Here is a 15,548-nt window from a genome sequence, read left to right on the forward strand (position 1 = left end):
AAGTGACGGTGGTAACAACCGATAGACGAGACACCTTTAACAGTTTTAGAAAGACAAAGGGCCATATTGAGACATTATTTAAATAAATATAAGAAAGTTGTTTTTTACCATGTACGATATTATAATAATATTTCCAACACCAGAGGCAAACATCAATGTAAAATCCAATACGATTCTGAAGAGTAGACTGAGGAAATTCTCATTGATTTGTGTCATAATTGATTGACTGGCTCTTTTTAAAGCTAGATTAATCTATATTTTTAATTAACAATTGACCAGTCGAGTATGTGTAATGTGAAAGTTCCCACAGATATTTCCCACAGGGTTTGGTGGAGACCAAAACTGAGCCAGAAGGGAGAAACTATTGCTCTATATGTATAAATAGATCTTTTGCACATGCATCATATCGATCTAATATACAATAATGACCTGCTCTCTTTAAAGATGTATTACTCAATACCCAATGTTTATTGTGAAAGGTGGTGCTTGTATCACCCACATTGAATAGTTGAGTATTTGAACCACTTTAGCTCATTGTTTTGGTCTTTGTCAACCCTCACCAAACTCCAGCTGTAGCAGGCGACTGCTCAACCAAACAGCAAAGTTAGCGATTAGCTAAATTGAACATTTAGTGGCCAAAAAGCCAGATTGTTGGTGGAGACCAAAACAGAACAGCAAAAGTAACTCTTGCTTTAAATGTAAATATCAAACCAAATGTATCTTTGTCATGGTTACAGCTTGTTGCACTAGTGTGACATATTCATTATTGTATTAATGCTTGACAGAGCCGATTTATTTTTTTCTGATTTCAATTGCTTTGGTTTGAATTATTTCACCTTTGGTGATTGGGTTTATGAATGTTTAATAAAGCAAAAATAAATTTCAACCAAAGAAAGTAAGTACACTGTTGGGCTGCGACAGACAAACAAAACAAATACAATAGTGAGATGAAAAATGAGGAACATGAAAAAGAAACAAAGAGAGGTAGAAGCTTAGACGGGCAGTGTGCAGCAGCAGTCAGAAGCAGAGACTTTGTGTGTGAGTATGTGATTAAACCCACCACATCCACTTCCCCTCTATTATCATCAGCCCCATGCTGGCACCATGCCGGGCCCTCCACCAGCAGCCCCAGCAGCGTAGCCTTACTAGACAAACACGGCCCTGGACGCTGTGGATCTCTGCTGCCCACAGCCGCCAGCAGCACGCTACCACTTACATGACATCACTGCTATTTAAGGAAAATTACAGTAGAAGGAGACGCAGACAGTCTGATTTCATTGATTTCACGACAGGCCTGCTGCTGCTGGCCTCCAAGTACACCGCACAAACGAGCATGTGCTCACTCACGCACACTCACCTACACCTCGGGTTGCCAGATTGGTTTTAGGTTTTCTGTAAGTAATCCCTTTACTGTTCCAGCAGCCACAGCCATCAGGCCCAGACTGTGTGTGTGTTTCTGTATCAGTCTGACGCTTTTCATCACCTTAGTGGAGACAGAAGAAGTTTTTGTTACCACACGGCAATAAATTAGCCAATAGTTTACAGGAGCCCCCGGACTTCAGGTTGGTCTCCTAGTGTCCTATTAAAGGCCCTGTTTGTCTGCATATGGAAGTATATTTGTGTTTTTAGGGCCCTGATAATGTTTTTTCAGGATCAGTATGTGTTTCAGGTTGATTGAAAGTGAACGCACATGTGTCTTTACCATTTACATCAAAGCGGAGATCCCTGAGAGACCGTATTGCAATCAAGCGAGGCATATTTTTCAGGCGTGTGTGTGTGTGTGTGTGTGTGTGGTTGTGGTCAGTCCCAGCACTGCTCTGCCCTTGACCCTACCCTCCTGGTTCCTCTCTTCTAGTTGGATTAGGTTTAACAGTATTGTTCCTGATGCACTTATGTAATGTTTTATAATATAACTATATATACACTAAACCAAGATGTACCAAGTTTCGCAGGAGAGCCGACGAAAAGTAGCAAGCACAAATCACAAACCTGCTCAACAGATGCAACAAACCATCTGGCTGCACTTGTAGAGATCGCAGACACATCAGAAATATCATAAATATCTCAAACACTGGAAACCATCTGAGCAATTTCCAAACAGAGTTTTGAAAAATCGTTTTTCTTAAACAATACTGTGGTAACGTCTGCTGTCAATGCAGTTTGAACTTGATGTAAAAAAATTCACACAATTTTGGATTCAAGTGTATCATAGACTTGTTTATCCCGTGTCTATGTGAGTTTTCTCCAGGTACTTGGGCTTCCTACAGCGTCTAAAGACATGTAGATTGGGGTTGGGTTAAGAAGCAACTCTGAATTGACTGTAGTGTGAATGGTTGTTTGTCTCTTCATGTTGGTCCTGTTATGTGCTGTCGACCTCTCAAGGATGTGCCGCCTGGCTCCAGCTCCCAGCGCGACCCTCAACGGCCATGCAGTCTAGATAATGGATGGATTGACTTCTGTTAAGATAGTTACTTGATATAAGAAAGAGATTTAGTGATCATCACTGTTGAAAATCTAGACGACCGGCTCACTTGGTAGAGATGGCCCCCTGCAGATGGAGGCTTGAGTCCTCAGTGGCTGCAGGTTTGGTTCTGACCTGGCCCTTTGCTGCATATCTTCCCCACTCTCTCTCCCCATCTCATGGTTACTGTCCCATCAGTAAAGGTGAAATGGCCCAAAAATATAGAAAAATATAGAAATAAATCCATACAACTGTCTTTTGTTTCGGCCATGCTATCAGCATTAGGGTGTAACACATCCAAAAGCACCAGGCATCAGGTCAACTTGAAAGTTGTTTTTTAAAATGGTGATTAAAGAAGTCGTGAAATTCCTTATTTGTGTGAAGATTGACCCTGCAGTCCTCCTGCCAGTATTTCCCTTTACAAAACAAACCCAGCAGCACCTTCAGCAACACAGATACCACAGACATGCAATAATTAATCCTAGGGGTAATGTGAGTTATCGTATGCTGATGCACATGAACGGATCCAGCAGACTTGGAGCGGTGGTAAAATTCATCAGGAGTTGTATTTGTGTCCACCAGATGATTTAAAGTCTAATATTTACTCTACTTTTAGCTCCCATTTGGTTTCCTCCACCTCCTGAGGAAAACCACTTCCATTTGACTAACTCATGGTGGGTTTAATGAAGGATATTAGATGAAAATAGCTTCTTGCTGCTGCATGTTGGACAATAGTTAGAGGTCTGAATAAACCTTTTCACACTACACAGCTATTTGGTCCCTTGTTAACATAAATAAATAGATTTGTGCTGCTCAGGTCTGCTACCTCTGTTTGTTCAACCTCCTGATATTTTGTTTTAGTCGATGAAACCCATACTGAATATGGATGAGTTAGCATTTCCCTCCAAGTTAGCACACAGAGTACATATTTGCAGTGAGTGCCACTGAGAGGTTATATCATTAAGATCAGGTTACACAGTGTGAAAGTCACAAAAGCCTCTGTCTCATCAGATATGAAAAGTAACGCCTGTCCTGATTTACTGTTGTACACTTTTAGTTTCTATACCTCCTGTCTCTTGTTCCCTCTCCATCGCTCCCCGCTCCTTTTTCCTGGTATTACCATCAGCCCCGTGGCCCATTGAGTCCGTGTGATGATTTCTCAGCTGAGCTGTTATGATGGGAGATAACAGCCGCTGTCGCTCCTCCTGGATCCATCGCTCTGGTTAATGCACTTTGAGTCTTGTTATATCCAATTATCCGAATTGGAGAATGGCCTATTTCTCCATATGAACTTTCTCCTGCCGTGAATACATTAGTGGGAGTGGATGTTAATGGGCTTTATGTGCAGTGGAGGAATTTTCGGCCTAATTCAGGCTCAGGGGACCAAGAATTAACAACAGTGAATTAAGCAGCTCAATTGGAATTATGTAAAAGTTGCCTGACAGCCTGCAACTTATAATGTAAAGAAATTGCAATATATTAGTTGAAGGGGACGAAAAGTCTTGTAATAACAGGGCAAAGACCTCATACATGTACTTTGTTACAATACTTGTAATTACCCTTTCAAATACAATACAACATTTTTTTTAGTTGTGTTTAGTTCCATCATATCTCAAAACCCACTTTTACTAAATGGATTTTACTTGTTGTTAGCTATTATGTTTCTTTTAAGCTTTTCTTTTCCCAATAATTTTAAATGATGTTGTATTTTGTAAATTTCTTGTTGCCTTTTATATTTTAGTTGACCTCTTTGTGAAGCACTTTGTTACGACTGTTTTGAAAAGAAACTATTCAAATAAAGTTATTATTATTATTATAATCATTACTATTATGACTACTAGCCTAAGTAATAACAGAGATGTTATCTTGACAAATCACTAAAATAAGCCTTTAAAATGCATAAAAAACATTTTAACTTTATGTATATATTCAAAGGTGCACAACATTATATTCTTTTGATCAACCACAACGACATTGTTATATAAGTGAATATGTAAACTCCTAATAAAACAGTATGCCAATTTTAAACTTATTGTTTTGTTAAAAAAATATCCTTTTTTTTTTTTACATTCTCATACTTAGAAAATAGTGTCACTTTAATTTGTGGGCTGTAATCTTAAGTGTTACTGTAAACTGCTGTTACGACTGAGATTAGGCTATTTTCTCTTGCGACTCGTGTTCCGACAAACATTTATTGGGCTCTAATTAGACAGGTTTTCCTGACGTCAATGTAAACCTAAATGGTTCAAGTTCTATTTCTGGTTCAGGAAATTATGCTACGACCTTTAAAAAAACGTAACACATACAGACACACACACACGCACTTCTGTTCAGGGTCTTCTCAGGTTGACAGTTGCGCAGGTCTATATATATCTGCCTTGTTTCAGAAGGCCCAGGGTGATTTACAAGGAAACGTGTGGCCAGCAGACGAGGCAGGAGCCAGCAATCCGCTGCAGCCAGGGCAGAGACGGAAAGTGTAGCGTATACATGGAAGCATCCCATGGCAAAGGACACTGGTATTTTCTCCCTATGCTGCCAGGGTTATTTTAATAAGATTGGGCTTTTTCTCATAGACAATGGAGCTGGTTCCATTTCCACCCTTGTCTGGCATGTGCGGCATGCTGCAGGAAGGCACTCTGAACACGATGCAGAGGCCGAGGCACAGATAGGATGACCTGCCATGAATAAGAGGCCTGGAGTCCGAGGGATCACAATGAACACTGATGACCATCGATCGTCCTCTTGTTTTTGTCTCACTAACCCTTTCTATTTTTCTTCTCTGTAGATCTCTTCTATCTCTTTGTCTAACATCTTTCCATCCGCCCAGTCATCAGCTCGTCTCTAACCCTTTCTTTGCCTCTCGTGTCCTCTCTCCACCAGGCCTACCCTCTCAGCTCTCTAGCGAAGAAGCAGCCAACAGTGCTGGTGATCTGTGGTCCCGATCAGAATGGCTCCATTGGGCTGGTGTGCGCCCGACACCTGCGCATATTTGTAAGTAAACAACTGTACAGACATGCGTTAGTGCAGCTGATCATACAAGACCAGATTTCCAGCAGACTAAATGGATTTAATGACACAACAAATTATCCATTACAGTCCGGTGCTCCCACAGTCATTATATGGATTATATCACAATGGAATAAACAGGACTAACACAGGATCCCCAAGACAGGTTTTACACAGTTTCATTTCTGCTCCTGTAAACTGCTGAGAGACGTTATCCCATTAGCCTCAGTGCGAGGCCACTCAGACAGCCATGACATCATGCCTTTGTTACTCTCGTTAAAAGCCGTCTGCGTCTTACGCGCGGCAGCCACGATATGATGTCATGACCACGATGTTTCCCTCGCAGGCCACACACTGACAATTTGTTTTTGGAGGCAGGACCCATCCTCTCCAAACACATCACAGACTGTCTTTTCTTTACACAGTGCAGTTCATTCGAGTGCACGTCTGCCTGCCCCCGCAGTCCACGACTTTATTGGAAAGGAAATAATGGATATGTGTTTTTGTGATCTTTGATTTATAGAGGAATGCATCCATACTCTTTGCTGTATATGTCTGACATGCTGGATTTACGGAGCATTTACAGCTCTGATTGAAACCATGTTAGACAGACTTTGTTTAGGCAGGCTGATGGCTCTCTGTGGAGTCTATCCCCCACTCGGTCTGTTTCCCTCTTAAGGCCGAGGATGAGGTCAGCGGACAGGCTATGAGAGTGATATATTTTAATCTGCCATTTGTGAAATGAATAAGGGGCTTCTCAGTTACTTGGCCTGAACAGCTTTAAGAAGCTGGGCGCTGATTCCCTCTATTAAAAGGTATCATTTATGTGTTTTGTCTGCTATTTTATTACTTTTTACTTTGTTATAATGTTTGACCAAACACTACAATTGACCGACTGGGACCTCACAAGTGTGAGTCTGCTCCTACTTTAAGGAACTCCAGCACTCACTTTGGACGGTGGAGCTGGTGTTTGTTTTTCATGGCGCGACGTGATCCCTGTCAGCAAGGAGACATGCATGTGTACACGTCAGACACAAACATTCGCATACACACAAACACACAGCCACTTGCAAACACATACACACACATGGCATTGAGCCCCTGATGCAGAGCTGTGAATGTGATCAGACAGAGCATATGATCCTTTGCAGGCGACCAGGCCAACTTTCTTCTCACGTCACTACAAGATGTTCATGTTCTCAAAGTCAGGTCGTGTAGGAGTCTGTCATAACTCTGTGATTAGTTCCAGTGTTCGGTATATACGGAAAAACAAAATGGTGCATTCACCGGACAACTCAGATACTCTTTGATCAGAGCTAAAGTTGGATCAATACAAAAATCTAAGTCCAGTGCACATTGGTCCCGATGTGACTTCTCAGCTTGTTGTATATCTTAACAATCTGTCTCAAACAGACTGGAGGCAGAAGACAGTAAAACAACCAAATTTAAAGGATGCTCAATTAATATAGATCAGATAATCCTTTATTAGTCCTATAACGGAGAAATGTGCTGTGCTGCAGCAGCAAAGAGTCAAATAAAAAAAGATGTCAGTAAAGGTAATAAATAGGTAAACATGCATTTGTAAGGAATTATAAACATCTGTATAGAATAGAAGTTTAACAGTGTCACCAGAATATATACACTGTGCCCAGTTTACACATTAGCTGGTTTGTGGTGCAGTCCCAGAATTAACATTAACATTAAGATGCTGAATTGAAAGTTTTTCATTGGTCAAAGACTTAATTGTCCTTCAGACCTCATCCCTTCATTCCTAATGAGCTGTGTGCGACATCAGGATCCGACAAAACACCACCACCGTCCCTCGGAGAGAGGAGGTGTGACCTTGCTGTCTGTGAGCATTAACTGGAGAAAGACCCCGTCTGTGCCCTCTGCTTGTTTGTGTCTCAAGGCTCATTTCTGTTCGGGCTCAGTGATACTGACAGGCATGGGGAGCTCTTAGTTTCACACAGCTTGATGGTTTCGCTGCTGATGAGGTCAAGGGCAAACCCCCAGGGACGGACACACGCATGTATACACACACACATGCACACACACACACACACACAGTAGATTGTTTTTCGCTCTGCCAGCTCGGTGATGTCAGGGGATCCTCGCTGTGGAGGTTGATTGGTTTGGGACACCGAAGGAGGCCGTGCTCGGTTTGACCTGACAGATCTCTTTTTATTATTCCATGTTTGTTAGTTGGCTACAACTAGAGACTCAAACATTGACCAGATGTTAATACAAAATATTTGATCCCTTTTGAATTAGATATAAACATATTACCACATATAACATATTATCTCAATGGGTATTGAGCCACATAGTGTTTTAGTTTTGATTACCCAGATTCTGAGAAATTATCCCTGAGATGTCAGCAAAGGTTGTGCTTCTCATGAACATGTAATCTTTCGAATACTTTTACTTGAAGAAAAGTACAGATACAAGATCAAACTTGTTGAATTACAAGTACAAGTCACTCACTTAAAGCTACAGTGCTATAATGTATTGATTAATAAATATAATTGAGTATGAAGAATTTGAAATTTAATATGCTTGAAGTATAATGATGGATACCTTATAGGGCCGTATAAAAGAAGAAAATAAATCTGATATTTCAAGAATGAAGTCAAAATTGAATTAGAAAAGAAAGTCATAGTATTACGAGAATAAAGATGGAAAACATTTTTTGAATCTTGAACCAATTTCATTGTTTGAGAAACAATGAAGACCTGTAAATATCCCGCAGATGTAACTAGAGAGACCATGACCAAGCATTTCCTCCTCCTCATGTGGTTCTTTCTTCAGAATAGTCAGTTTCTCACCCACTCTTTTCACAGTTCTGATACTTCTGATAATGTGATGCTGATGTACTGATGTGTGTATTTTATTACTTATGAAACGTATATATACTCAAGTGTAACTTCTAAAGATGCTCTACTTTCCTCATTGTAACTGAAACAGAATTCTTTAAAATGACACTTAGCTTAAAATGAACTTCATTCTCTTAAAAATACAAATTCTTCCTGTATTATGAGATCTTTATGCTTCTAATATTGTTGTTTTATTCAAGAAATATCCGATTGTTTCTCCCCTTCAAGTGGCTCTAATACTACGTTGTGAAGTATAAAGTACCTGTGTTTTTTTAATTCAAGTACAGAAGGCCTACTCCAGCAAATCTACTTCACTTGCAATTCAACAGAAAAGTAACTTTCCACAAATAATGAGCCGGAGTTACTCTGCTAGTAGTCGATAGCAACATGTTGTGCATCATTTAGAGCAAAAGCCTTTGTATGAAAAGAAATGAGCACAACAGACATGATTCAGTTCATCTTCAGTGTATTGTGATGGAAGGATTTTTTAACATGCAAACACACAAACACACACACACACACACACACACACACACTGACAGTGACACCGGACCCAGGTTTTTATGAGTGAGGTCACAGCTGCTTCCTGCTGAGCATCACAGACTCTTCAGACTGCAGGTGTCTGGATTTCTACTCTACTCGGTTTATAAAGGAAGTATTCATTCAGGGAACAGACTGTAGAAAAAAAAACACAACTGCTGATCACTTGTTAACGGTATTTTTCACTTGTCGTGAACCACATGTAGTAAATGTCCAGCGATGCATCATTCACACTCAATTATGTCGACGATTCCTTAAAACTTTGGCTGTGTAGATGTTGTGCTAACTTTTCTCCCCCCCCCCCCCCCCCCCCCCCATTATTTCCTGTGGCCTCGTCCCATGTAGGAGTATGAGCCCACCATCTACCACCCCAAACGCTCCTCTCACAGTCTACACCAGGATTTCACGGTTCAGTGTGAAAAGATGGACATCCCGTTCCTCTCCTACCTCCCCACAGAGGTCGGCAGCACTTTTACACAATAACTGATTTCAACATATTTTACAAGCATGGACCTCAGTTGTGTCTGTACATGGAGTGCAGTTTTATTGTGATACTGAAAACATACTTTTCAAGTGTGTGTTGTTGAGCAATTTGTTTCGATTTTGTGTGGCTTTTGACTAAATTGTTGAATCTTGTTCAGACCAGTTGCTCCTAAACGTTTCAGGTTGTGGCCCCTGAAAAATAGGAAATTGATATTTGGGCAGTTCATCCATATTTCATATGATTTAAATTTGAATCAATAATTATAGGCCTATAATCTCACCAGTATTTAATAAAGCCAACTTTTGGGGAAAAGTCTGGAAAAATAGTGTTTTCTTTTCTGTGCCGTTAAAGGCTAGCTTCACTTAAAAAAAGAAGAAGCTTATAACAGTAAAACAATGAAAGAGTTAGTGGCCCCTGTAAAAAGTCTTCCTCTCCAAAGTGGCTGTGAAAACAGATCCTAATGGGATTCCAGTAAAACATTTCGGACACAATCCAAATCCTCTTTCTCTGCAAAAACCATCAGCCACAGTTAATACAAAGATTTAGTAGTTTGCAGTGATAGTGAAAGAAAGTGGGAATTTTTTCAATGTTACAGTGTGTTTAGTCTTTGTGTTACTATGACTCAACATAGCAACACAAAGAAAGCTTGCACAGGAGAAAGTCTAACTTTGGAACTTGACCATTAGATTTGGTAAAGTCAGCTGGAGACAAGTCAGCTTTATTGACATAATATATGATAGAAAAGTGAAGCACAACCCGGAGTTCAAGATTAGTATCTTCAGAATCTTATGATACTTGTCCAGCCATTGGTTTCACCTTGTCACGCTCATTGCAGCTACTTTAATCCAGTGGCTCATTTATGAGTAAAGTACAACGTGACTTTGGGATTTGAACTCTCTGACCCGTGACAGATTTGCTAGATCAGCGAATCCTGTTGTGCTTCATTGGTTGTTAAAGGAGCTCAAACATCAGGCAGGTACAGCAGGGAAGCTGGTTTAGCTTCATGCTCCTGGTTAGCATTTCAGTTCTAGCAAAGTTCATATCACAAAAAGCTGTTTCCTCAGATCTCCTGAGTCAGGGGGGTGGGGGTCCACTGTTCAGCTGAAGTCTGAACCACTACAGTTTAACATATACTTGTGCTTCTGAGTGTCCATATATTGATTTAAATTGATATGAGATTGCTTGTTGCCAACTCAACAATAGCAGCACTGAACACCACTTTATGTTTGATAATTCTTCTTAAATTGGTCAAATTTTTCTTCACAGCAGAACTGTATAAGATTCCTTCAGAAAAATATGATAAATGTAAAAAGTGACAATTGCAGGAACAATAAAGATAGTTTCATTCAGTATGGCCTCAGACTATATTGGTGAGGCCATGCTTTTCCTTAGTCTCTGAGAAAAGCAAACTGGAATAAACTGTTCATACTGATGTGTGTTGTGTTCAGGTGCAGCTCATAAACGATGCCTACAACCTAGTGATCGATGCCATGCTGGGCCCGGAGTCAGACTGGGCCAACATTAAGGAGCCCTACTCTGGTATTCTGGTCACCCTGAAGCAAGTGAAGATCCCCATTGCCAGTGTGGATATGCCTTCAGGTAGGTGTTCATGCAAACGTTCGCTTTCAGGCTGGAAACACATGATAAATGAGCCTTCAGGCAGCTGCCCAGGAGCGTTGGCTCCCAGACTTGAGTTTGGAGGTACACGGGGAGATACATTCTACAGTCTGCTCGGTGTGAGTTTATCATACCGTAAATACACTACCTGCTGATTCTGAGCAGGCAGAAAATGATCCCTAAGCTCTTTTTCATCAACGTCTCTTTTCGTCCCGTCTCTCACAGGTTGGGATATAGAAGAACCGAGTCAGGACGGGATTAACCCGGACGTTCTCATCTCGCTTACAGCTCCAAAGAAGTGTGCCATGAATTTCACGGGGAAGCATTTCTTGGCCGGACGCTTCCTGCCCTATGACATCCAGAAAAAATACGAGCTAAACCTCCCAGTCTACCCCGGCACAGACTGTCTCATAGAGTTGTAACACATGGGATCCAGTGGGGCCACAGCTAAAACAAAAAAAAAGAGATAAAAGTACAGTTAATCAATTCTCTTGTTTTGTATTTTATAGATTAATGTTGCCATCTCAGTTTTGTGAAACGGGCTACATGTGCTGTCGAGCTGCAGTAGAGGGATACTATTGAGAACCTGTGGTTTGAGTCATGTCTTTTTAGGGGAATGGCACGAGGAGTTTTTGTGGTAACTTGTAAAAGCTGTAGCATTACACTGTTTTATGATTACTTTGCAAAAGACAGACACAGTCTCAGCAAGCAAAGATAACTTTTTTTATGACGCCAAGAAATGGAACTTTATTTTCAGCACTTTCTTTTTGACTTTTCATGTTCTGATGCTTTTTCTGTTGCTACGTGAAACTTTCTACTAAAATGTGCTGCTGAGCGGAGTGGGCGTAGGTCGCAGAATCCAAATGTTCTGTTCACGTGTTATTGTTTTGATTGGTCCACCTGCACATTACTATTGTTTCAGTTACTTCAATTGCTGGTACAAAAGGTCCAGTTCTCGTTGTCCAATAAAAAAACAGTTAAACTTAAAGAAAACTTAAGTTGTGTGTGTTTTATTTTCTTTCAGTTAAAGCTGCATCAATCTGCTGTATTTTAGCACAGCATTACCAATATGGCCATAAAGTGTCTTAAAATAAAGATGATGTCTCCCCCAAAGTCCAGCCAAAACATCTTAAACACTTCCTGGTGGTTGGCTCTAGTATAGTCAGAAACTCCACCTCCTCCATGTTAGCAGGTGGGACATGGACCCAACTAAAAAGTACACGTCAAATACATTTTTGACAAAGATAGTTATCATTTTTGATAATTTTAAGTGGTTCTCATCACACTGCTCATTCTTCAAGGATACATTTTTTTGTATCAGTTATTTGATGATTTGATGACGAACGTGGTGATACGTCCTGATTGACGGCTGAAACTGACACATGATTGGTTGAATGCACATATCAGCAGGACCTCGACACTGTGGCTCCATCCCCTGATTGCTACTGAGCAGACTCGGACTCCAAATGCACAAGCTGGCAGAGTTTGTACTGTGGATACTTTGGCTGCATTTGTGGAAAGAAGTCTATGAAAAATACAGTCTATATATTACATTTATTATCTAAATTCAGACGACAGGTAAAATACAGTAATTGAATAGGACTAACCATCTGTCAAGTTTATCTTATTATGTTTTATGATCTGCGACCACCACTCATGCACATGTTCCGATAAATAATATTCTTTATTTTAAATAACGTTTTGGATTTTCAACACTGGAGTACAGATTATCCTAAAAACTGCTGTTTTTAAATGGGGCCACTGGTCAACAGGTGACCAGGCTGCGTTGTGTTCACATCATCTGCGATTAGAGTTGTATTTGTCAGATTGGTGCACACTGTTACGTTTGTTTCCCATTTGGACTTGATTTGGTAATGAAAGTCATAACCAGGTGACAGGCTGTAGAGGGGGGTCTCTCATTGTTGAGTTTAGAGTTTCAGGCTCCAATGAGAATGACTAAGAGAGGCTGCTGTGCTGTTTATGGATGAGGTCATTTAAATGATACACAGGAGCTTCTTCTGGATACTAATGCAGTAATGCCTGGTGAGTGTGTGCGTATGTGTGTGTGTGTGTGTGTGTGTGTGTGTGTGTGTGTATGTGTGCACACGTGAGAGTGGGCGTAGAAAGTCAGTGAAAAGGAATGTCAATCCTTTCTTTCGCTCTGCGGCAGTAAATCTTCCAGAGGAGAGCTGACGAGGGTTGTAGAAATATGTCTGAACGCTCAATGGCCCTGTCTTTCATGCCTGTCCAATCCCCCGTCAGGAAACAACGACTTGTCACCACTCTGTCACTTGTGCTTCTCGTGAGAGCGGCTGGGAAATGAGCTCCGGAGTCGTCGGTGGCCCGAAGAATAGAACAATCACAACTGACAGCTGCACTTGTTTTAATATCCAGTGAGAGATATTCTTACACAGAGAAGAAATGCGGTGAAAGGATTCAGTGTGAACAGAAGTAAGGCAGGAGGATTTATCCACTGCTTTGATTGAGCAACGCACAAAAGCTCAGGTTTGAGTGATTTTCAGGGCACTGTCTCTCAGTGTGACTCAAAAGATTCCATGGCTTTTGATCGTGACAGATACAGATTTTAAAATAATAATCATTTCATGTTTCATATTGTACATCTTTCATCAAACACATCTGGTTATTTACTTGCCATGTTTCCAGCTTACTCGTATAGCAGCCTGGTTATGTGGGCATTTAAGGATCTTATCAGCTGGTTATTATTAGACATTTTAATAAAATTAGACTTATGTAGGTTCTTTGAGAAAATAGCAGGTCTCGTAGTTTTCTTATCCAAAATACTGATTGCATGATTATGTATCATCTTCAGTAGCTTTCATATTGTTGAAGCTGCTTGTGATCTTTAATAATGACAGATGTGAAGAAGAACTCAGTTACAATAATGCAAAAGTACTCCTTTATATGTACAAGCACCACATCCTACTTAAGTAAAAGTACAGAAACATTATCCGCAAAACGTATTTAAAGTTTCAAAATGAAAAATGATTTGACATATATACTATAATGAGTTCTAAGATTATTAGATACTGATGCATCAATGTGTGAGGAGCGTTTTGCTATTGTAGCTAGTTGGAGATTGGTTCAGTACTAAGGTGAGGACCAGAGTCTTTTTTTAGGTGATTAACTCAACAATAAAGAAAAGTTCAGCTCCTCAAATCTCTTTTAAGAAATAAGTCTAATTTTGTAATGCCCCTTTAGTGAAATATATTTTTTAAATGTACTTAAACAGAATAATATGAGAGGCTCACTGTAAAGTTCCCTCTTTGGTGTAAGCAACATCAAGAGATGGGAAACGTAACAAAGGGAACAGATGTTACTGTTGTGTAGGCGCTAACAAGTCAATGAGGCGGAAACATATGTGTTGTATTGTAGCTTATGTAAGTTTTAATAAAGTAAAATCTTTATCTGAAATATAACCAGAAACAATTGCTGTCATAAAAATGTATTGGTGTAAAAATTAGAATATTTAACGAGGAGATTGTGTTTTTGTCCCTGTTTGTTGGTTGATTTGTTTGTTCGTAAGCAAGATAACACAAAAACAATTGAATGGATTTCCATGAAACTTGAGGTAGGATGCAATAAGGATCCAGGATCCAGGATCCAGGATTTATTTCTCACTTTCTTAAAGATTTGAAGATAGGGCGTTTTCCCAACATTTTCACAGTGTTTCTAGGGAATAATTCAAGGATCTTGATGAAAAATATCAGGCACATTTAGGCAACTGACAGCTGTAAGAGTGGGACATTTGGTACCGCTTGATTTAATTTGAGGGGACTGTTTTAGGGGACTGTTTGGCCTTGGTGGAGGTAGGCGCTCTACTGTGTGCCACTCTACCACTATTACTATATATAATGGATAGGTGGAAAAAGAGTCACTTTAAATTGGAATACTCAAGTAAAGTAGAGGTACCTTAAGATGGTACTTAAATACTGTCAGGTAATGAAGAACTAAATCTTTTTCAAGACTTTAATTATTTTAAAGATAAATTCCTTGATAAGTTGCTGTTTAACACCTTTTTTATTTCCAGTCTGGAGGGATTTATAAAAGGCTTGGATGCACATAACCTTCTTTCAATTACCAAGGAATTTACGAGCCTCTTTAATAAATAGCATCAATTTACATGTTGCAAATAAACCTGAGTACCATACACTTCATAAGTGCGTCTTGTGTCTGCGTTCGGAGGAGTTTTTAGTGAATGGCATGCCCTATGACGCCACTTCCACTCTTTGGCAGCGCACACCGGCTTGCAATCAGAGACTGTTGGAGAGTTACAAAACTGAACCAGAAGTCGAAACCAGGGAGAGAGCAGCATCTGGCACTGTGCTGTGTTTGTTAGAGAGTCCGATACAGAGCGGGAGACAGACGGGGGCAGTGAAGGACACAATATTTTACAGGGGACCATTAGAAGGGACTTCTTTTATTTGATATAGAATCAAGAGCTGGAATCATGACTGACAAGAAAAAAACCTGGTTTCAAACTATTTTCCTATAATTTGAATGGTTTGAAAACAGGAGAAGTAAGGTAATAAAACATAGAAATTAAATG

The 15,548-nt window shown here is 40.1% G+C and overlaps 1 protein-coding gene across 1 annotated transcript in view; it reads left to right on the forward strand.

Annotated features, from left to right (window-relative positions):
• yjefn3 (YjeF N-terminal domain containing 3) overlaps positions 1–11,827 on the forward strand; it is a 40,448-nt gene extending 28,621 nt beyond the window's left edge. The window contains exons 3-6 of the mRNA XM_053431086.1: positions 5,342–5,452; positions 9,226–9,339; positions 10,813–10,963; positions 11,207–11,827. Of these exons, the coding sequence (XP_053287061.1) occupies positions 5,342–5,452; positions 9,226–9,339; positions 10,813–10,963; positions 11,207–11,403 (573 nt within the window). The 3' untranslated portion in view covers positions 11,404–11,827. The remainder of the gene's footprint in view (positions 1–5,341; positions 5,453–9,225; positions 9,340–10,812; positions 10,964–11,206) is intronic.
• Positions 11,828–15,548: the final 3,721 nt, after the last annotated feature.

The sequence above is a fragment of the Pleuronectes platessa genome, chromosome 9 (genome assembly GCF_947347685.1).
Source record: "Pleuronectes platessa chromosome 9, fPlePla1.1, whole genome shotgun sequence".
In the NCBI taxonomy this organism is placed as follows: Eukaryota; Metazoa; Chordata; class Actinopteri; order Pleuronectiformes; family Pleuronectidae; genus Pleuronectes; species Pleuronectes platessa.